Genomic DNA, 23876 nt, shown 5'->3' with positions numbered 1-23876 from the left:
TTTGAGAAGGCCTAGGGACAAAAAGCTCATCCGCCAAGCTTTTATATTGCCCTCTAATGTATTTATACATGTTAGTTAGATCCCCTCTAAGGCGTCTTTTCTCTAGACTAAATAAACCCAGTTTATCTAACCTTTCTTGGTAAGTGAGACCTTCCATCCCACGTATTAATTTTGTTGCTCGTCTCTGCACCTGCTCTAAAACTGCAATATCTTTCCTGTAATGTGGTGCCCAGAACTGAATTCCATATTCCAGATGTGGCCTTACTAGAGAGTTAAACAGGGGCAATATTATGTTAGCATCTCAAGTTTTTATTTCCCTTTTAATGCATCCCAAAATGTTATTAGCTTTAGCTGCAGCAGCTTGGCATTGAATACGTCCTTCTCCAAGTTTGATGTCCCCAACTGTATCCCATTTATTTTATATGGTGCGACCAAAATGCATGACTTAACATTTTTCAACATTGAATTTCATCTGCCATGTATGTGCCCATATAGCCATCCTATCCAGATCCTGTTGCAATATGTCCCCATCTTCCTGAGAGTTAATGATTCTGCACAATTTTGTATCATCTGCAAAAATAGCAACATTGCTTTCTACTGCATCTACTAGTTCATTAACCCCCTTGGCGGTATGAAAAATACCGCCAGGGGGCAGCGCAGCAGTTTTTAAAAAAAAAAAAAAAATTTTAAATCATGTAGCGAGCCCAGGGCCTTCGGCGATCTCCGATCAGGAAATCCCGTTCAAAGAACGGGATTTCCTGGAGGGCTTCCCCCGTCGCCATGGCGACGGGGCGGGATGACGTCACCGACGTCGGGACGTCATTGGGAGACCCGATCCACCCCTCGGCGCTGCCTGGCACTGATTGGCCAGGCAGCGCACGGGGTCTGGGGGGGGGGCACGCCGCACCGGATAGCGGCGATCGGGCGCACGGCGGCGGCGATCGGGGTGCTGGCGCAGCTAGCAAAGTGCTAGCTGCGTCCAGCAAAAAAAAATTATTTAAATCGGCCCAGCAGGGCCTGAGCGGCACCCTCCGGCGGCTTACCCCGTGTCACACACGGGGTTACCGCTAAGGAGGTTAATAAATAAATTGAAGAGCACTGGACCCAGTACAGACCCCTGTGGGACCCCATTGCTAACAGTCACCCATTTTGAGTATGATCCATTGACAACTCTTTGTTTTCTGTCCATTAGCCAGTTCCCTATCCATGCACACAGACTCTTCCCCAGTCCTTGCATCCTCAACTTTTGCACCAGACTTCTGTGGGGAACAGTGTCGAAGGCCTTTGCAAAGTCCAAGTATATCACATCTACAGCATTCCCAATATCCTGGTTAATTGTTTCCCACAAATTTGACTTTATACTGTGAAAGCAACATTACATAACATGTACATGAAAATTATCAGTGGATGCTGGTGTGTGCATTCACTTTTATTTTATCCTACCTAGTGTTCCTCTTTAAGTTGTGAATGTTTTCACGGGAAAAAATATAGATCTCTAACCCCTCCTCCAGTGCCTCCCCAACATAAAACACTAATAAGAAAATTGAAATAAAAAATTGTAAATAGGCAGTGACAGACTCTTTCAGATCTGTGACCACTGTAGCCGGTTCTTTATTTATTTCATTAGCCTCTATCTCATTAACGTTTACTTCCAGGAAATCATTTTTAATCTTATCTACAAATTAACTTTCCAGCACCTAGCAATCGAAAAAGTACTAAATACTTAAAGGGAGCCTAAACTGAGAAGGATATGGATTTTTCCTTTTAAAATAATACCAGTTGCCGGACTCTCCTGCTGATTCTGTGTAATAATTTTAGCCACAGCCCCTCACCAAGCATGCAGATCAGGTGCTCTGACTGAAATCAGACTGGATTAGCTGCATGTTTGTTTCAGGTTGTGATTCAGCCACTACTGCAGCCAAAGAGAACAGCAGGATGTCAGGCAACTGGTATTGTTTAAAAAGAAACATCCATATCCCTCTCAGTTTAGGTTCCCTTTAAAGCAGCTAGAGGCTTACCTCGGTAGGGAAAGCCCTTGGATCCTGCAGAGGCTTCACAAATATTGTTGCTAATCTCGGGTGGGGGGGGGATATATAGCGCGGAGGTGAGGCAGAGAGCGGCGTTGTGGGGACACAGAGGCACGTCATGAGTCAGAGAACATGCCACTGTGTCCCATCTGCCCCCCATGGAACCGCCTCTGCTTCTGAGAACTTCACTCTGTGTGTCTAGAGATATTGGCCTGTGTCTGAACTGCACAGCAGTGTGCCATTGTTCTGTGCTAATTGTTCTGTGCTCAGCGGAGCGCTCAGAAACAGCCTTATCAGTCCGCCGACAGCATGTACACACGCGCTACTGTCGGCTAAAAGACCGCCCAGCGGGAGGGTCCGGCAGACCCGTCGGTGCCTTTTGTACTGCGTGTGTACGCACCTTAACACTTTCTGCACTCCCAGGAATTTCAGGAAATAAACACTGCAGGTGTATTGTAGGAGTTCTACAGTATAAGTTGTAACAAAGAAACGTTTTTAAAGCATAGAGTTCTGAGTTTAGATCTGCTTTAAAGGTGTTTTTTTATTATTATTATTATTATTATTATTATTGATAGAGTGTGAAAACATCTGTGAGGAAACTCAGAAGAAAAGTTAATTGAATAGGGGCCATTGTCAGCTAGAGCAGGCAAGTCCCCACCCTCCTCCCAGTCCTGTGGCAACACACATGGACTGAGCAGACTCTTTTCCTCGGTGTGCCTATAATGACTACACTGCATCACTCAGATTGGTTGCTGCTCACACCCTCTCCCACTGTGGGCCAGAAGAGTTACGCTGGGCATACACGGATGGATTCTTCTTATCAGTCGAGCCGCTGATGGCTCGATTGATAATTTCCGACCTGTTTATTTCCCCGCCGGATCGATTTCCTGCTCGATCCCCGCGGGCGGACAATAGGACAAAAACTAGCGGAAGATAAGAAGCGCCCACGGGGAAGAGCGGGAATCAATCCAGGCGCACGCGGGGACGCGCCGGAATCGAGCCAGCGACTCGATCCGGCGCATAATCTATTCCATGTATGCCCTGCATTAGGCCCCTTTTACACTTAATCAATTTCTCTAAGTTATAACTGAAAGAAAACTGATTTTCAAAGTAATGCCCATGTTTTCCTATGGCACCTTTCACACTTACACACGCGTTTTAACTGAAATCTTCTTCCCAATGTACTGCTATAGAAAAAACACATACTAATGCGCACTAACGCACACCAACTGATTAAGTGTAAATGGGGCCTAAAAATCAGCCCATGCAAACTGTCACAAGACCACTTTTTTTAAAGACCAATTTAATTTTATTTTGTTAATTGAGCTGGTTGAGGAGCCAGGAGGATTGTTTTCATACTCTGTTGAAACTTTTGTAAGTTGGTTTTTGATTGACCTTTGTTTGCAACAACATTAATTTCCATTTTCTACACGCTTTATAATTAGTACTTTGTTTATTTGTTTACAAAGAGGTGGTTTTCTTTTTGTTTTGTTTTTTTTTTGGGGGGGGGGGGGTTGTTTTTTTTCTTTTTGTCTAGTTATCGGGACCCAGCCTATGTAATTAGTCTCGTCACAGCTAAAGGTAATTTCAGCTCTGCTTCATCCAGGTCCCCTGTGGATATGAGATCTGCTGCATGAATTCCTGTGATAGCTTCTGCCTTACGAGCTCAGTAGCCTTTGTGCTTCATGCCTAATGGTTCCCCCATCTCTGTACGGGATCAGCCATGTCGTCCTGATCGTGGCACTTGTGCTGTGTTATAGTCTCTAGCTGGCAGTTATGTCAGGCCTTGTTATCCTGTCTTCTCTGCTTGTAGCCTCCTGGGCATCCGTGGAGCAGTCATTGCTGCGACTGGCCGAGTGTATAAGTCTCCTTCCCAGCATTCAGCTACGGAGCCAGGCAGAGGATTGCGTGTCGCTAATCAGGAGGTACGGTCCTGTCTGCTTTACTTACACATGCTTTATACTGCTTTATTTCTGGAGGATCTCTATACATTGTTGTGACTCACAGTCCAAAACCTTCTCATCTTTTAATAACTGGAGTTTGTGTAACATTGACGTGAAGCAAGTAAGAGCGTGCAGCCCAGTGTCTAATTTAGAGTAATGACATTTAAGGAACATTGAACTGAATTTCCTAGCAGCACATGGGGGGACAGAAGATGTTGACAAATAAGCCCCACCCCCTAGAGCACAAGATGTTAAAGGGACGGTGTAGTGATTTCCAAGGCATTCTCTTCCTGCTAACTTTTATAGTTTGTGACTAACTTATAACACGTTTTTCAAAATTAGGTGTTTTGATTTAAAGAACTAAAATGGATATGAAGGCTGCAATATTTATTCCCTTTAAACAATACTAGTGGCCTGGCAGTTCTGCTGATTTCTTTGGCTACAGTAGTATCGGCCTCACATGTCTGAAACTTGCATGCAGCTTAATCTAGTCAGAAGTCAGTCAGAAAAGCCTGATCTGCATGCTTGTTCAGGGTCTATGGCTAAATTTATTGGAGGCTGAGGATCAGCAGCACAGCCAGGCAACTAGTATTGTTTCACAGGAAATAAATATGGCAGTCTCTATATGTCTCTCAGTTCAGGTGTCCTTCAAGGAGGAACCTTTACTAAAGGAAAATTCATGGAGCATTGCTCACTCACATTTCAAAACTGTGGTTATTATGCTGATCCTTTGCCTAAGAAGGTACATGTAAACACAATACTGTGGTTGTTTGGAACAGCTGATGTGATCCTATTTGGCTAACCATCTGCTGCAAGTGCTTTTTCATTATTAGAAGGTTTTTCTTACTCTGCAGTGTCTATTGGGCTAGTCTGTTGCTGGCATGCTTGCCATAGATCCTGGCCATCTACATACGGTAATCTGAAGTTTTTAGCTGACCTTTGCCCATTTACCTACAAAGTTTTCCTGGAGCCCCACAGAGTTCATACTAATACTAAATGTTGCTACTCAAGCGCTTCCCATTAATGGGTTGGTATGGCCTAGCAGTCATGACATGCCAGACTGTCAACATATCCATTGCCTGTCTGTGGAGGTGAAAGAGAGGAATAAATTGGTATTATGGACAATGACCATAAAGATGTGGTATCCTTTATTCTACTTCTACAGACAAGGAGTGAGTTCAGGGATTAGGTTGACTGGTCAGTGACCGCCTCCTCCTTCGGCATATAACTGCAATGATGTGAGCAGCAGCATTTAGATCTAAAGACAACTCTGAGGGGCAGGAGGATGGCTGTATTTCATGTTTATTTGTACAGTTTTCCATTAAAGGCTCATTCACATGAACCGTAAAATGATGGGTCTTTGCATTGAGGTTTTGCTGTATACAAGGCTTAAAGAGAACTGTGGTGAAAATAAACTGATGAGATAAACAATTGTATTTATCCTCCTACTCCTAAAAATGACTTTTTTTATATATCCCATGGTTTTATTTTATATTGAAGTATTTAAAAAGTAGATTGAATGTTTTGTTTCCTCTGCTCAGTAGCAGCCTAATAAGCGTCCCAAAGTTAGAAAAAGGTCAGTAGTTCATGTATTTTATCTTCCTCTGCTCTCAGAAGTTGTATTCGGCCAGGAAAACTTTTATGGCTGTGATTATCAGTAATATTTACTATATTCCCGACAAGGTACTGACAAGACAGAAGCTGTCACTTCCATGCCTAAAAGTTAACTCTTTCAGGCAGCAAAATGAAACAAAGAGCCTGGTTATTAATATGTTCTGCACTGTTCATACACATTTTTAATTTATCTTGTCACCTGTTGCCTCGGGTACACTTCCAACCTCTAGGCTGCACACTTGCAGGCAACTCAGACACCACCAATACTAAAAAGATCCCAATTACAGTAAGATAACAGCTCCCATACTCCTCTTGGTTCAGGTTTCCTTTTAAATATGCAGAGGCCAAGGCAGTGCCTGTGTTTCTTCCAATACATGTAATGGCTCTACCTGGCCATCAAGCTCACCTGTCTACCATCAAGTTTTAGTGCCCTGCAGGAAGCTGACTTGTATTCTGCAACTACTGTTTATCCCCAATACTATCATATCAATGACACACAACGACTGTAGTAAAGACAGTCAATATATTTTATTTATGAACTCCAAATATGCAACGCGTTTTGCAGGTTTGATCCCGCTTCATAAGGCAATAACAACGGAGCAATAGCATATGTGGTCAGTAGAAGAGCCAGAGGTGCCTGGCTCTTCTACTGACCACATATGCTATTGCTCCGTTTTTATTGCCTGATGAAGCGGGATCAAACCTGCGAAACGCGTTGCATATTTGGAGTTCATAAATAAAATATATTGACTGTCTTTACTACAGTCGTTGTGTGTTTACTTGGAGGAGGTAAGTCCACCACTACCTCCTCTATTTACCAAGAATTAGGTTTTTAAGCTCATTTAGCTTCCTTTTATCCTTTTGGCGCCTCTGTTCTCCTGCATAATATTGAGTCCACCCTGGGTGGAGGGTTGAACCCCCTTTTTCTCATCTACGGAGAGCGACTTCTTATTCCTGAGTGGGGTCAGGAAAATCTCCCCACCTGCCTTTACAGTGGTTGCCTAACAGTAACCCTGGTTTGTGAGTATTAATATTTACTCTATCTAGTAACCATTTACCAGTACATATTACACTATTGGGGCTCTTGGTGTTCCTTGTTTTTTACTATCATATCAATGTCTGTGTAACAACCGTTCAGTCTTTGTTATGGAGTTTTGGACTGAAACATTCTCTGAAATCACAACTGGAAAATAAATGTGTTTTCAGTTACGCCTGTTCATTTCTCATGTTCTCATTATACAAATTTTGCTTTAGTTGGCACCAGAAATGTGCAGGGGCTAATCAGTATTGGGAGCTGATGATGTAGTTACCATAAGCTGTGTAAATGTACAAGCTGGCTGTTATTCGATTGGCTGTTCCCAGTTCTGATTAACCCCCTGCAAATTTCCTATTCTGTTAAACTTAAAATGTCTTCAGTTCCTTCTGATGACAGGTGCACTTTAAGAGGTAGTGGTGTGGAAGAACCAGAGTCCCCTAAATTCATGAAATTCTCAATCAATTGTTTAAGATGCTTACATGTTTATTATAGTGGCTCATGCACCTATTTTCTACTTTATTCTTTCTTTGGAAACACTAACCAAAAATCATGGTTGTGTGTAAAAACAAAGTTTGTACATCTGCAGGGTTTCAAAACCGCAAAGCTTGCAAAGGGTCAGCCAATTATCAGCCTCGTGCTAACATCACACACTCCATACAGGGGTAGAAAGAAGCGTGCGACATGAGTCTGTCTGTTAGCAGAACAGTCTGGTGTTTATGTTCTGTGGAAGGAAAGTAAATAATGTGTTCCTTTGAGAGAATGTTCTGAAAGGAAATCTGCTTGGATCTGGGCACATTCCATCATATCTCAGGCATCCTTTCATTTAGCATACACAAACAGCGAACGCAGCTATTTTGTGAATAGAACCAATATTTATGAAAATATAAGGAGACCTTTACCACAAAGATGTGGCAGTACTACATCCTGACAGCTTATTAGAATTGTTACAGGGAGGACATTTTTATTCATAAAATATCTTGAGATTTACATTTTTCTGACCAGTGCCTCAAAAGAAGCACGCTAAATCCAATTTATTGCAAACTAGCAAGGGAAAAAATCTCCTAATATGCTCATTAGCTCCACCCTCATTCATTTAATGGGATCCAAGTATATGAATTCACCACTATATCCTGAAAGAGAAGAGTTTACTTACAGTCCTGTAGCTGGTTTAAATTGATTGGTTCATTTTCAAGCTGCATATATTTGCATAAAAATTGTATAAATTTGCATCAACTTGGAAGAATTTGCATATCTCTGATCACCCCTAATACTAACCCAAATTGTAATCCAACACACAACATCAAACTAGATTAGGCTAAAATATGTGCATGATAACAGACCAACATAGATCCAACAGTTGGATTGATCAAACCGCCTGTTATCAGTTGCTCATCAAGTTGTTTGCACGCCTAAACATGCCTGATTATCATCCAACAGGCTAAAGTCAGATGATAATCAGGCTGCAGGTTGGTCTGTGTGTACTTGGTTCATGGGATGGGTTACATTCCATGGGTAGGGCTCGGGGCCAGTATTCACAGGTCAAGGCTGTTGGCTCGGATTACTGGGCAAGGTACCCATCCAAGGTCAAGGCTGGTATTGGATACAATAGGCAAAGCATAGCACACTGGCTGATATCCCAGGCACTTTGTGCAGAGCTTCCTTTAGCTAGTTGGGCAGGAGTTCACTTTGCAATGCAGATACTTTCCCTACCATCACATTGAAGAAAAGAAGGGAATGTTCAATGTCTTTCAGTGGCAGCAGTTTTGTGTCAGGTTTGTGACTCACTGATCACTGAAGGCAAGACCAGGCTAACAGGCCCATATTCTGTATGCTTACAAACACATTTAGCAGTAACAGCTCTTACATTTGTTCCTTACATGTTCGCTATAAAGATTAAGTGTACCTTTTAAAATATCCTCCACTTAATCCCACAAAATAAATTGAAGTTCTGCATGAAGTGTCGTTGGACTGGGCAGGAAATACTTTTGTAATATTTATCTTTTTGCATTTGGTGCGGTTTGAAACTGAATGCATTGGGCAGTTTCCAAATTCATATCCATGAGGATATGAGGAGGGACAGGTCTGAGCTAGCTCTGCTATTATTTAAAGATAGCTGAGGAAAGCAGGGTTTCCTGTCCCAATGTTAAAATAACATACAAACATATGAGTTAAAGGGCCAGTAAACCTTAAAAACAAAAATATGGCTTCACATTGCATTATTATTACAATTACTTAAGTACTTAAAGTGTACCTGAACTCTTGCACAGGACAGAAGGAAAACATAGAGAAATGCACCCTGTATGTATTTAGAGAGTTTAGCCTGTCTAATTCCCCCTCATCTGTGTCTAATCACAAAAGATAAGATCATTTGAAAGCACAGGATGTTAACAATATGTCTGCTTCCATGAAAGCAGGAAGTAGAAACACTGCAGATTTATTGTAGGATTTGTATCAGCTGTAACAAATAAATGTTTTTCTTTAAAGGTTATTATGCTGTTACGTATCTTTTAGAGCAGATAACATGTTCAGAGATCAGGTCCACTTGAAAGCTACTAAGAAGTTGAATTATGTATTGTTTCATATACCAGTGCCGTGATACTATCTCAAAGGGACCCTGTCACATCATACCCGCTGTCTTGAGACATAGAAAACAATTTAAATTAACACTGCTGTCTGCTGCTCTCCTTGTTCCAAAGCAAGGGGCCTAATTTACTAATGCATTTCCAGCAATCTCTAAGGATCTCCATTGTGCAAATCATACATACCGTAATCCAACAAACATGGACTGGATTTTGTATGCTACTATAATTGGTTAGAATTTGCCATCTTCTTCTGTGTCATATGATATCATAGTGGGAATTGCTGAGAGATCTGTAAGATAGTGGTTGTGTGACTGCAATTTAATTCAGCAAGAGTTTTACCTTCCAAGTGACCTTGTAGTACGTGCAAAGTTACTACAGTAAGCACAGCCCCATGTAGTTCTATGTTAAAGATAGTGTCATCTGCGTTCTGATTCTCCTTCACTCCTTAGCCTCGTTGAGTATCTCTTATTGTCAAGCTCTGCGCAAAGCTGACTGACAGCATAGTTGCGTGAGCTTGACCTGGGTGCTACTCGGAGGGAGGAGGCGCCCCAATAAATTTTTATAGAAACCAGACACTTTAATTATAACGCGTTTTGCAGATCGCAGTCCGCTTCCTCTGATCAAATAACGAAAATTGTCTAAATACTAGTGTTTTGCAAGGCGGCATAGAGGCGTTCCCTGCCTGTAGTAAGATACTTTTTGTTATTTGTTCTGAGGAATAGGACTGCAAAACACGTTATCACTGAAGTGTCTGGTTTGGAAGGTCCTTGAACTCCATTGGTACCACACGCTCTACTTAACCTGTGTGTAGCCCCTCTCTATACTTGAATCGTGACATCACTTCCTGCCCACCTGGGCTTCACTCAACAAACGGACAGATTTGCCACAAAGGAAGTGATGTAACAGTGTGGGAGTAGATGTGGCCACTATATCTAGGTCAAGCACCATCAACTGTGCTGACAATCTGTTCATCAAGGAGGAACAGGGAATACTACACTAATGCTAATAACAATCGCCATACAGATACCACTGACTGTAATGACAGTCAAAGTGTAGCATGAGGCTGTGCCTACTTCAGTAACTTTGTCCTCACTATAGGGGCATGTTAAATTAAAAAAATATCATTGAAGTTGCCTGCATGACATTGTAATCACACAGGTGCTAATTCACTAACCGTTCAACCCCACCCCATACAAAACCCAGTAAAGCTCCGTACACATGTCAGATAAAACTTGGTCGAGGCAGTCTCTGCTGAGAATCCAGCATCTGTACAGCAGCCCCCAAACCCTCTTGATTGCTCGGCCAGCGATTCGTCCTGGCAGATTGCTATGGCCGAGAGCATTACAGGCTAGTGACGCGCCTGTCAGTCTTGGTCCTGCAACTTCATCAGAGGCCCGGCCTTGCATGTGTACAGGCCTCAAAGGACATCTGAAGTGACAAGAATATGGTGGCTGCCATATTTATTTTCTTTTAAACGATACCTATTGCCTGGCAGCCCACTGATTGATTTGGCTGCAGTATTGTCTGAATCGTACCAGAAACAAGCATGCAGCTAATCTTGTCAGATCTGACAGTAATGTCAAACGCACCTGATCTGCATATGCTTGTTCATGGGCTGCAAAACCAACTTTATTTTTCAGAACTACCAGCACTTCTGAAAATATCAGGGACAGGCACATTTATGACTTTTGCCACCTTCATATAAAAATGAAGAGAACTTTCCCTGCTTTGTAGCAAGCGCTATAGAAAATTATTGCTTTAGGCACCCAGAATGTCCCTTTTGCCTTTTATCATCAATACTGAAATAACCATATAAGAGGGACAATTGATGGCGTGCAGCTGTAAGCAGTCAGCGAGGCTTTGCTATTTTACATCTGATTAACACTTTAGGGGTTGTAGGGTACATCAGTTCTCCCCATATGAAGGCCAGATTCTCCAGACAGAAAACCTTGTAGAGTATCATTTTGTATCATGCAGTGTTATGACTGGCTTTCAAAAGTGGAGAACAAAAAAATGGACATCTTTTTTAAGAGTCCTGTTCTTTTAAAAGTAGGCCCTAGAGAGTTTTAATGCTACTTTTTGTCTTTGGAACACTGTTATTTGGGTTCAGATACCCTATGGAGTATGGATAGTACCCTCGCCTTGCTATTGTGCCTGGTTGAATCTCAGACAGCACACTATGTTATTCTCATGTCTGCTTGTGTTTCCTTTGGGCACACTGGTCTCCTCCAACATACTATATAAAAAAAATATTACCCATAGGCCATGGTATGGACATGAAACTGCAGCAGGGATAAGATTGTGAGCTCTTCCACAGGACAGTATGCGCTATGTACTGTAAATGCATAATAATAATAATATGCCCTTCTCTCTTTCCTCCATAGTATTCCATCAATGCTCTCCTCAAACTCTGAGCAGCTACATCGCACAGGTTTCCCCACTGTCCACGCTGTTGTGATGTTAGAGGGTACCATGAACCTCACAGGGGAAGCACAGCCGTTTGTGGAACAGCTGAACACAGTAAAAAGAATGCAGGTAAGGCAATGCAGCTCCTCGGTGTAGAATGGAGAGTCTGCTGCTAGGATCTCTTACATGATTCTGTTGTGGAGGAAAGTCTTTTCTTTGTTTTCCAAAATGTGGGACACCCCCTTGTCTTTCCTCTATATTGAACAGTGCATACCATTTAGCAATAGCTGCGCAATGTGTCTGTACAGTGCTTGTGCCCCACAGTGTTGCCCTAATGATCAAGCCATAATCATTACCAGCAACAATGATAGTGCGTGTGTATGCACCATGAGCTAGGTTTAACGTTACTCTTATATTCCTGGTAGTCATGCAGCTCCCACACAGAGAAACAGTCACCTATTGAATTTTTAATCACTAGTCTGCTAACAGGAGTGTTTGCGCATCCACACAAATATTTTTTGACTTTTGTAAACACTATAAATCAGCGCTGATCAGCGCAGCGCTAGATCCGGCCCGCAGATTTAGTATGCTCTTTAAAACGTGTAATACACTGGCACGTCTTGACAGCATGTCATGTGATGCCCTGTTGCCATGGTGACGCGACGCTAGAATTGGCGATCAGGTGAATTTTATCCCCTGTTAGCATTCACTCGCAACTCTGCAGGGAGGGAGGAGGAGAGGAATCCTAGGAATTCGGCCTGCTTTCCACATCATTTGGCCCAGGCTTTGCAAAGTTTGCCCTTCTCTAGATGGAACACCACTGAGGTAGTGCCATTCTGGGCCTTCTGGCGAGTATACTGCTGCTCCCAATGTCTTTTAAAGATCCAGAATGTTGAATCTTGAAAGGATGTGAGATTCCAGAAAAGTAGAATTGTAGTGCAGTTCTAGAAATTCACTCTAAACTTTTATTAACCTACTATTAAGTAGGTTTTAAGAATCTTCTTATCATGCAGAACAGTTCCCCCTGCTGGTTAGAACAATTTAAAAAGAAAAAACTGTTGGTAAGGGCTCATTTCCACTTGTGCCGCATGTGTCTGCAAGACGTGCGGCGGCATTTCCAGGTTTGCGGGTATTACTCCCTATTGCAGAGTTTCCCCATGCGATTCACCTGCGGGCAAACTCTGCGGATTCAGCCAGTGGAAACTGGCCCTAATGCTTGATAAATCTGATCCAGTTTGTTAAGACTGTAACTGCAATCAAGGAAAATCGAAGACAATTGGCCACTCAATGTATTAAAAAGTGGGAAAGATGGAGTGATCTCACTAAGTGCAGGATTGTCCGTCTGTGCTGCCTTTCTCAAACGGTATTCTCCAGCTGTGTAGGCGATGGTAGCATTGCAGAGTTCATTAAGAGGGGAGGTGGGCACCAACATTTAGGATTAGGGCAATAGATAACATTTTTTTTATCCTACCAGCCAGTTTTCACTTTCTTTTGAGGTTTGCTTTATACTTGCCCTGGAGAGCTTACTGAAAGCTCTCCTCGATCGCCCTACTTTTATTCTCTTAATTAGCGCTGTTTTGCCAATCCACCATAGAAACTGCCATCTGACTCAGGCGCAGGTTGGAAGTTTGGCTTTGCTTTGGAAGCGGACTGCTGCACCTCTCATCCTTGCATATACAGTGAAGCCTCTCCCCTCCGCCTTCCCAGGGAAAGAATAGGGAGGTGGGTGGAGAGCTGCATCACTATCAGGATGGGAATGGGAGGACCAGAGATTAGTCTCTGGAGAGAAACCAAACGTTCTCCCTGCGGCTGGTTTGGATGAGTTTTTTTTTTTTCATGGACTTCTGTCAAAATGGTGCTGCTTACAGGGACAAAAGTAACGAGGGCTTTTAAAGGGAAGCCGAGTTGAGAGTGATAAGGAGGCTGCCATATTTACTTCCTTGTAAACATTGCCAGTTGCTGGCAGTCTTGTCGATCTTCTGGCATAAGTATTGTCTGAGTCAAAACCCTGGAACAAGCATATGGCTAATCCAGTACAACCTGAGTCAGAGTACCTGATTTGCATATGCTTGTTCAGGATCTATGTATTAGAGACACAAGATCAGGAGGACTGCCAGGCAACTGGTATTGTTTAAAAGGAAATAAATATGGTGGCCTCCATATCACTCTTACCTCTGGTTCCCTTTAAGAGGCACTCTGGCATATTTCATTTAATGTATTAAAAATGCTGTTTTGTTACACCATTTGTTACTGGATAATTCTGTCAAAATAATAAAATTCACTTAAAAATACGTACAGTATGCATGTGTGGCTAATGTAAAGAGGATGTCCATAGATCCTCATCATGAAGCTGCATTATTCTTCACTCTGGATTTTGTGTTATATGACCCCATTCATTATTACTGTTTGGCTAACCTAACAATGTCTATGTTCTTTTTCCTTTAGAGAATTCCGTCTCACCTCTTCCTCTTGGAAGTCTGGAAGGCCTGTATCGTGGGGTTAATAGAGTCACCCGCAGGAACTGACGAGCTGAAATGGACAGCATTCACCTTCCTCAAAGTATGCCCTGCAGAGGCGCAAACTTTAGCTTCATTTTCATCACGTCGGGGGACTTGGGGACATTTCAATACAGGCTATCAACCCTTGGATACAGGGAATTTGCCATAGACAAATTAGAACATTTTTTCCCATAACCCCTCGTGACTCCAATAATCCTCCATTTGTTTTAGAGGTAGGGGAGGGAGTGCAGGCATGTGAGATAACACAACCCATTTTGTGGACCCCGTCTGAGAATCTGATCATCACAATAGATACTTAGGAGCCTCTAGTCACCCGCATTTACTTTTATGTTGACTATGGCATCTTTCCATGTAGTGTTAAGCTTGAATTGACTGTTGTCGTATATACTTTGTTTAGCACCGCACCATGGTTGCTTAATTTGCATCATTTGGATTAAAATTGTATTGCCATGGTTGTACATGGTGAAGCTGATGCATGTACCAGAACGATCCCTTGACTTTCTCCACTAATTATGTGGATCTCCGTTCCCTCTCATCTTGGGCCCTGTTTTGTATAGTACTGCTCATAGGGCCTCACTAGCCCATAGCTCTATGAGGACTTAACTAAAACAGTTCTGTTTCCGTATTAGTGGATAGCTGCAGATATTTTTTCTATTTAGCTTTCTGTATTTTGAAGTCTTATTTTTTTTCTCTTTGCCAGATTCCACAAGTGCTATCAAAACTGAAGAAATTCTGGCTGATTGATCAGGTTTGTGTTTAATTAAAAGAAAATTCTACTTTTGCTGATAAAACAAGCAGTCCTTTATTTTTGCTCTAGTGCAAGGATTAATGGCAAATGCTGTTTTAGGTTGCTTACTTGGCTTTGTGTGCATGTAAACACAGCCAGTCCATTATGCTTCTAAAGAAACTGCCAGATGAGCATATTGTTTCCAACACTGCTGTCACAACTAAAATGGCAGATGAAAAGATGGGCAAATCACAATTTTCCCTCAATTTCTGTTTTTCTTATGCTGGACATACACGGTGCGATCTGGTGGCTCGATTAGCCGCCGGATCGACTCCCCGCGCGTCCGCTCGTGCGCCCGAATCGATTACCGCTCGTCCCCGCCGGCGGTGCCCGCAGCAATCGAGTGGGGAATCGATCCATTAATGATCGGACCTGTCGGATATTATCAATCGAGCCCATCAGCGGCTCGATTGATAAGAAAGAAACGCACCGTGTATGCCCACCATTATACATCATGTGATTTAAAGGTGCAGAGGATTCCCCCATAGGTTTAAAATTTACTGAGGCCGTACACCCTTATTACAGAGGCCTGTAGTTACCTAGAGGGGATCTACCCCCCCCCCTTCCCCTTGCTACTCTTTAAGTGTCTCCTCTTGCATGCTTATTTTGAGTGTTATTCAGACACTACTGTAGCCAAGTAGACCAACAGGGCTGTTAAAAGGAAATAAATATGGTAGCTTCTATATTCTTCTTGTTACAGTTGTCCTTTAATATATTCAAGCTATGGTGTCCGGACTCTTATCAAACTTGGCAGGACAGTGCCTCTGAATTGAAGTCACCTTGGACATAGCAACATTAGAATGATGAACAAGTGTTACCACGCCAGACACGATAGGGGCTCTCTGTGAGACCTAATTCAATATGATACACTTTTTTTAAGCGTAGAAACAAAGTATATTAATTAGAACAACTGCTTGCCTAGATGATATGCTTTCTCCCTCTATCCTAAAAATAAGCAGCTTGGGGTCCAGTATTAGCTGAGAGTCAAAAACTTTCAACAGCACCTTTGTCACTTAAAGAATTTAAAGAGACTCTGTAACACCAAAAACATCCCCTGGGGGGTACTCACCTCGGGTGGGGGAACTCTCCCGATCCTAATGAGGCTTCCCACGCCGTCCTCTGTCCCACGGGGGTCTCGCTACAGCCCTCCGAATTGGCTCCAGCGGGAGCGCTGTGGCTGCTTTCGGCTCTGAAGTAGACGGAAATACCCGATCTCAGTCGGGTCCGCTCTACTGCGCAGGCGCCGGAAACTTGCGCCTGCGCAGTAGAGCAGACCCGACGGCGATCGGGTATTTCCGCCTACTTCGGAGCCGACAGCCGTCAGAGCGCCTGCGCAGGAGCCAGGAAGGTAAATAATGACGTCATCTTGCACGGAGGGCTGCAGCGAGACCCCTGAGGGACGGAGGACGGCATGGGAATCCTCATTAGGATCCGGAGGCTTCCCCCACCCGAGGTGAGTACCCCCCAGGGGACGTTTTAACGTTACAGATCCTCTTTCACTTTATCCCAATCAGTAGCTGATACCCCCTTTTACATGAGAAATCTATTGCTATTCACAAACAGACCATCAGGGGGCGCTGTATGACTGATATTGTGGTGAAACCCCTCCCACAAGAAGCTCTGAGGACCATGGTACTTTTGACAGTTTGCCACAATGTAACAAGGTTCACAGACAGGAAATGGCTGTTTACAGCTGTCTCTAACAGCCAAAACAGCTAGCAGCAGCTAAATATCCTGTCCACAGTAAAAATGTCACCATGTAATAAATGTCAGAATGTAAATCGGGGAGAGGAAAGATTTTACAATGGACAAACACTGACTAAATCATTTATACATAATTGTAAAAATGAAGCACTTTTTTTATTACACTAGTCTCACTAGAGTTCCTCTTTAAGTCCAGTATGCTTGTAAATGTGGACAGGACCAAATCATATGCCAGTAATGTCCTACAGCAGAAGCACATCTACCACATTTATCCTCTCTACCCGGGTACATACGTACCAATCTCTGCAGGGTGAATTACAGTGGCTTGCAAAAGTATTCGGACCCCTTGAATTTTGTCACATTACTGCCACAAACATGCATCAATTGTATTGGAATTCCATGTGAAAGACCAATACAAAGTGGTATACATGTGAGAAGTGGATCGAACATCATACATCATTCCAAACATTTTTTTCAAATAAATAACACTGTGTGTGCGTAATTATTTGGCCCCCCTGAGTCAATACTTTGTAGAGTATTCACTTAGTGTAGCGCCCACACCTCTCAGCTGCTAGTCTGTCAAAGGTTCCCCAACCCCTTGGAAAAATTGTACATAATGATAAAAAACAGGCTGCGCTAAAAACAATGGATAACTTTAATAGATAAAATCAAAATTGATTGTTGATATAGATTCAATTGCCCTCAAATTAATGTATATGCATATACAATGGGCTAGGTTATGTAGTTGTAAAAACTCAACAAATAAAAAGCTGGGCTGCTGCAGACCCGCTAAGGAATTAAAGTGCAGGATGCAAGTAGATTTGCAATATGCAGTGAAGCAAGTAGATTTGCACTAAGCAGTGAATTACACACTGATATCCGGAAATGATTTCAATTGCACATGTGCCCGTTGGAGCTCATTGGTATAATGTCAATAAATTCACAGTGGGGAAGCCCTCATGATGTTTATGGGTTAATTGTTTAGTACATCCTCATAATGAACTTCTCCAATATGGGTTAATGTCCTAAAGTATGCAGTGCTTAAGTTGTATACAGCTCACCCTTCCGGATTCGTGAGTAGTATTGTTGTGCTGTACGGGGAGCCGCTCAATCTCACCAGCCCCGGCCGGTGGCTGGGTGAGAGAGTCTAGACGCAGGCTGATGTCGGGCCAAACGAGCCCGGCTCCCGTGCTGGCGGAGGCTGTGCGGGGCAGAGCGCCTGGTCAGAGATGGATTCACCGCGTAGTCCTGCGGCGCTGACAGCTCCGTAGCTTGGCCACACCTCCTCCTCCTGTGTTCTGTGACGTCACAATAGCAGCCACTGCTGACGTTTCGGGAGGAACGCCTCCCTTTCTCAAAGCTGGGCTGCTCAGGAGGATCAGAGGCTCCCTTATCAAGCCTCGCCTGCATGTTCAATTACTACTCCTAATCAAAAGCATATAAGTCTAAATCCTTATTCAATCCATGCGGAATCATGGAGTTGAGATTAAAAATCCATAAAGTCTCTCTCCTCGACATTTCCAATAGATAATCCCCACCTCTCCAGGATTTTTCCACTTGCTCAATAGCACAATATTTCGTTCCCTTAAAGGAACATCCATGTGTCGTCTTATAGTGATCTGAGAGGGGATGTTTTTTATTTCCTTTCTTAATGTTTGCACAGTGCTCATTAAGTCTTTCTTTTAGAGCCCGTTTTGTTCTTCCTACATAATGTTTCTGACAGGGACAGGTCAACAAATATATAACACCCTTTGTGTCACAGTTAGTGACATCTCTAATCTTAAAGGTTTCATTGTTTCCCATTGCTGCGATGTCATAAATTCTTTCCACAGGTATGCAGGACTCCCGACAGGCCCTACAAAATCCACACCTCTTAAAGTACCCCTGTTTCTTCTTGGTTCTAGTAGCTTTTATAGTGGGCGCTAGTATATTGCCCAGATTCTTGGTCCTTCTGAAGATCATTCTAGGGTTCTCGGGTAGAATTACGGTGAGTGACGGGTCTTCCCGCAGCAAATGCCAATATTTCCCCACTATGTTCCTAACTTTTGGAGCCTGGGATGAGTATTGCATAATTAGATTGGGCTGATGACTAACTAAATCAGTTGGTTTATCTTTCACCTGTAATAATTGACCTCTCTCTGTATCCCTAGCTCTCTCTCTAGCCTCCCCTATCAGTTCATCTGAGTACCCCTTGGATTTGAATCTGTCCTTCAAAATGTCTGCTTCCACCTCAAAGTCTGACATCTTAGAGCAATTTCTCCTGAGCCTGAGAAATTGGCCACCTGGAATATTCATAAGCCATCGAAAATGATGACAACTGTCAACATTAATAAAACTATTGGTGTCCACCGGCTTCAAGTATGTTTTAGTCAGCAATTGCCCCCCCTCCACATAAACCGTAAGGTCTAAAAAATGAACCTGGTGCTGGCTACTCTCACTAGTGAACTTTAAGTTGTAATGATTGTCATTAATCCACCCCATAAATGTGTCAAGGCTAGACTTGGTACCACGCCAGATGAAAAAGGCGTCATCTATGAATCTCCTCCAGAGCACCAGGGAAGATCCGGGGCCCACTGGGCCATGGAGGTGAAAGTGTTCCCAGTGGGACATATATAAGTTTGCAAAGGAGGGTGCAAACCGTGTCCCCATCGCCGTCCCGGTGCTCTGGAGGAAATACTGGCCCTCATAATTAAAGTAGTTATGCTGTAATATAAAGCGTATACTCTCCAAGACAAATTGGATCTGATCTTCCTTTAAGTATTGTGCTTCCTGCATAAAAAATTTGACTGCCTCAATACCCTTCTCATGAGGGATCACAGTGTACAAGGAGCTCACATCGATCGTACAGAGCCAGTCTCCTTCTTCCCAGATGTAGTTATCAAGTATTCTCAAAAAATGGCCTGTATCTTTAATATAGCTTGGGGTATTCTTCACTATCTCTTGCAGGTATATGTCCACATAATGGGATAGGTTGGACGTCATGGAACCGATCCCCGATATGATCGGCCTTCCCGGGGGATCCACCAGTCCCTTATGTATTTTCGGGAGATGGTAGTACACAGGGATTCTGGGGTTATCCTCATATAGATAGGCATACTCATCCTCATTAATAATTCCCATAGCCTTTGCTTCCTCCAGCATGGCCTTGAGTCTTTTCAGGAATTTATGAGTGGGATCTAACGTGAGGGGTAGATAGGTGTCCACCTGGTGTAGTTGTCGAATTGCTTCACAATGGTATTGCTCAGTGTCTTGTACGACCACACCTCCCCCCTTATCTGCTGGTCTAATCACGATACTCATATCATTCTGCAAATCTCTCATTGCTTGTCTTTCTATGGGGGATAAGTTATCAGTGAAATAAGTTTTAAGCTTTTTGAGATCTTCCAGTACTAGGGTATCAAAGGCATTCATAGCTTTGCTCGCTTCTTGAACTGGATTGAATTTGGACTTGTTTTTTAGCCCTGAGTGTATATATCCATCTGTCTGTATGGAGTTTTCAATGAATTGTTGATCTGCCTTTTTCATAAAATACTTTTTGAGGCACAACTTCCTCATAAATTTCTTAATACCTATGAAGGCTTCAAATTTGTTGAGCTTACTGCCTGGTGCAAACTTGATGCCTTTTGATAATACCCCATGTTCCACTTGGGAGAGGTCTCTAGGTGTAGTATTTGTGAGGGGTGTCCCCGTGGATCTAACAGTGTTGGGATGAGATGATCTAATTACGGGGATAAAGATTTTATCTTTAGTGTAGAGCTCAGCAGGATCTTCCCCCAGGGGTGTAGGGGAATCAGGGCCTGGGGGTTGAGTAGTAGGAACACAGGCCAAGAGGGCGGAGGGGGAGGGGGCTATCCAAGAAATCGCAAGAAGTAGTTAGTCCACTTGAGACATATGGTTCTATGGGGGAGGGGGGAGTATTTAATTTGAGTCATAGAGACCTCTCCCAAGTGGAACATGGGGTATTATCAAAAGGCATCAAGTTTGCACCAGGCAGTAAGCTCAACAAATTTGAAGCCTTCATAGGTATTAAGAAATTTATGAGGAAGTTGTGCCTCAAAAAGTATTTTATGAAAAAGGCAGATCAACAATTCATTGAAAACTCCATACAGACAGATGGATATATACACTCAGGGCTAAAAAACAAGTCCAAATTCAATCCAGTTCAAGAAGCGAGCAAAGCTATGAATGCCTTTGAGACCCTAGTACTGGAAGATCTCAAAAAGCTTAAAACTTATTTCACTGATAACTTATCCCCCATAGAAAGACAAGCAATGAGAGATTTGCAGAATGATATGAGTATCGTGATTAGACCAGCAGATAAGGGGGGAGGTGTGGTCGTACAAGACACTGAGCAATACCATTGTGAAGCAATTCGACAACTACACCAGGTGGACACCTATCTACCCCTCACGTTAGATCCCACTCATAAATTCCTGAAAAGACTCAAGGCCATGCTGGAGGAAGCAAAGGCTATGGGAATTATTAATGAGGATGAGTATGCCTATCTATATGAGGATAACCCCAGAATCCCTGTGTACTACCATCTCCCGAAAATACATAAGGGACTGGTGGATCCCCCGGGAAGGCCGATCATATCGGGGATCGGTTCCATGACGTCCAACCTATCCCATTATGTGGACATATACCTGCAAGAGATAGTGAAGAATACCCCAAGCTATATTAAAGATACAGGCCATTTTTTGAGAATACTTGATAACTACATCTGGGAAGAAGGAGACTGGCTCTGTACGATCGATGTGAGCTCCTTGTACACTGTGATCCCTCATGAGAAGGGTATTGAGGCAGTCAAATTTTTTATGCAGGAAGCACAATACTTAAAGGAAGATCAGATCCAATTTGTCTTGGAGAGTATACGCTTTATATTACAGCATAACTACTTTAATTATGAGGGCCAGTATTTCCTCCAGAGCACCGGGACGGCGATGGGGACACGGTTTGCACCCTCCTTTGCAAACTTATATATGTCCCACTGGGAACACTTTCACCTCCATGGCCCAGTGGGCCCCGGATCTTCCCTGGTGCTCTGGAGGAGATTCATAGATGACGCCTTTTTCATCTGGCGTGGTACCAAGTCTAGCCTTGACACATTTATGGGGTGGATTAATGACAATCATTACAACTTAAAGTTCACTAGTGAGAGTAGCCAGCACCAGGTTCATTTTTTAGACCTTACGGTTTATGTGGAGGGGGGGCAATTGCTGACTAAAACATACTTGAAGCCGGTGGACACCAATAGTTTTATTAATGTTGACAGTTGTCATCATTTTCGATGGCTTATGAATATTCCAGGTGGCCAATTTCTCAGGCTCAGGAGAAATTGCTCTAAGATGTCAGACTTTGAGGTGGAAGCAGACATTTTGAAGGACAGATTCAAATCCAAGGGGTACTCAGATGAACTGATAGGGGAGGCTAGAGAGAGAGCTAGGGATACAGAGAGAGGTCAATTATTACAGGTGAAAGATAAACCAACTGATTTAGTTAGTCATCAGCCCAATCTAATTATGCAATACTCATCCCAGGCTCCAAAAGTTAGGAACATAGTGGGGAAATATTGGCATTTGCTGCGGGAAGACCCGTCACTCACCGTAATTCTACCCGAGAACCCTAGAATGATCTTCAGAAGGACCAAGAATCTGGGCAATATACTAGCGCCCACTATAAAAGCTACTAGAACCAAGAAGAAACAGGGGTACTTTAAGAGGTGTGGATTTTGTAGGGCCTGTCGGGAGTCCTGCATACCTGTGGAAAGAATTTATGACATCGCAGCAATGGGAAACAATGAAACCTTTAAGATTAGAGATGTCACTAACTGTGACACAAAGGGTGTTATATATTTGTTGACCTATCCCTGTCAGAAACATTATGTAGGAAGAACAAAACGGGCTCTAAAAGAAAGACTTAATGAGCACTGTGCAAACATTAAGAAAGGAAATAAAAAACATCCCCTCTCAGATCACTATAAGACGACACATGGATGTTCCTTTAAGGGAACGAAATATTGTGCTATTGAGCAAGTGGAAAAATCCTGGAGAGGTGGGGATTATCTATTGGAAATGTCGAGGAGAGAGACTTTATGGATTTTTAATCTCAACTCCATGATTCCGCATGGATTGAATAAGGATTTAGACTTATATGCTTTTGATTAGGAGTAGTAATTGAACATGCAGGCGAGGCTTGATAAGGGAGCCTCTGATCCTCCTGAGCAGCCCAGCTTTGAGAAAGGGAGGCGTTCCTCCCGAAACGTCAGCAGTGGCTGCTATTGTGACGTCACAGAACACAGGAGGAGGAGGTGTGGCCAAGCTACGGAGCTGTCAGCGCCGCAGGACTACGCGGTGAATCCATCTCTGACCAGGCGCTCTGCCCCGCACAGCCTCCGCCAGCACGGGAGCCGGGCTCGTTTGGCCCGACATCAGCCTGCGTCTAGACTCTCTCACCCAGCCACCGGCCGGGGCTGGTGAGATTGAGCGGCTCCCCGTACAGCACAACAATACTACTCACGAATCCGGAAGGGTGAGCTGTATACAACTTAAGCACTGCATACTTTAGGACATTAACCCATATTGGAGAAGTTCATTATGAGGATGTACTAAACAATTAACCCATAAACATCATGAGGGCTTCCCCACTGTGAATTTATTGACATTATACCAATGAGCTCCAACGGGCACATGTGCAATTGAAATCATTTCCGGATATCAGTGTGTAATTCACTGCTTAGTGCAAATCTACTTGCTTCACTGCATATTGCAAATCTACTTGCATCCTGCACTTTAATTCCTTAGCGGGTCTGCAGCAGCCCAGCTTTTTATTTGTTGAGTTTTTACAACTACATAACCTAGCCCATTGTATATGCATATACATTAATTTGAGGGCAATTGAATCTATATCAACAATCAATTTTGATTTTATCTATTAAAGTTATCCATTGTTTTTAGCGCAGCCTGTTTTTTATCATTATGTTCAATACTTTGTAGAACCACCTTTTGCTGCAATTACAGCTGCCAGTCTTTTAGGGTATGTCTCTACCAGCTTTGCACATCTAGAGACTGAAATCCTTGCCCATTCTCCTTTGCAAAACAGCTCCAGCTCAGTCAGATTAGATGGACAGCGTTTGTGAACAGCAGTTTTCAGATCTTGCCACAGATTCTCGATTGGATCTAGATCTGGACTTTGACTGGACCATTATAACACATAGATATGTTTTGTTTTAAACCATTCCATTGTTGCCCTGGCTTTA

The 23876-nt window shown here is 43.0% G+C and overlaps 1 protein-coding gene across 1 annotated transcript in view; it reads left to right on the top strand.

Moving 5' to 3' along the window:
* Positions 1–23876, top strand: part of MED24 (mediator complex subunit 24) — a 98357-nt gene that overhangs the window by 52100 nt on the left and 22381 nt on the right. The window contains exons 7-10 of the mRNA XM_068262432.1: positions 3841–3952; positions 11587–11737; positions 14054–14167; positions 14828–14875. Coding sequence (XP_068118533.1) covers positions 3841–3952; positions 11587–11737; positions 14054–14167; positions 14828–14875 — 425 coding nt within the window. The remainder of the gene's footprint in view (positions 1–3840; positions 3953–11586; positions 11738–14053; positions 14168–14827; positions 14876–23876) is intronic.

This window comes from Hyperolius riggenbachi, chromosome 12, assembly GCF_040937935.1.
Source record: "Hyperolius riggenbachi isolate aHypRig1 chromosome 12, aHypRig1.pri, whole genome shotgun sequence".
Classification (NCBI taxonomy): Eukaryota; Metazoa; Chordata; class Amphibia; order Anura; family Hyperoliidae; genus Hyperolius; species Hyperolius riggenbachi.
The sequence above is the reverse complement of the archived record's forward strand: the minus strand, read 5'-3'. Positions and strand labels throughout refer to the sequence as shown.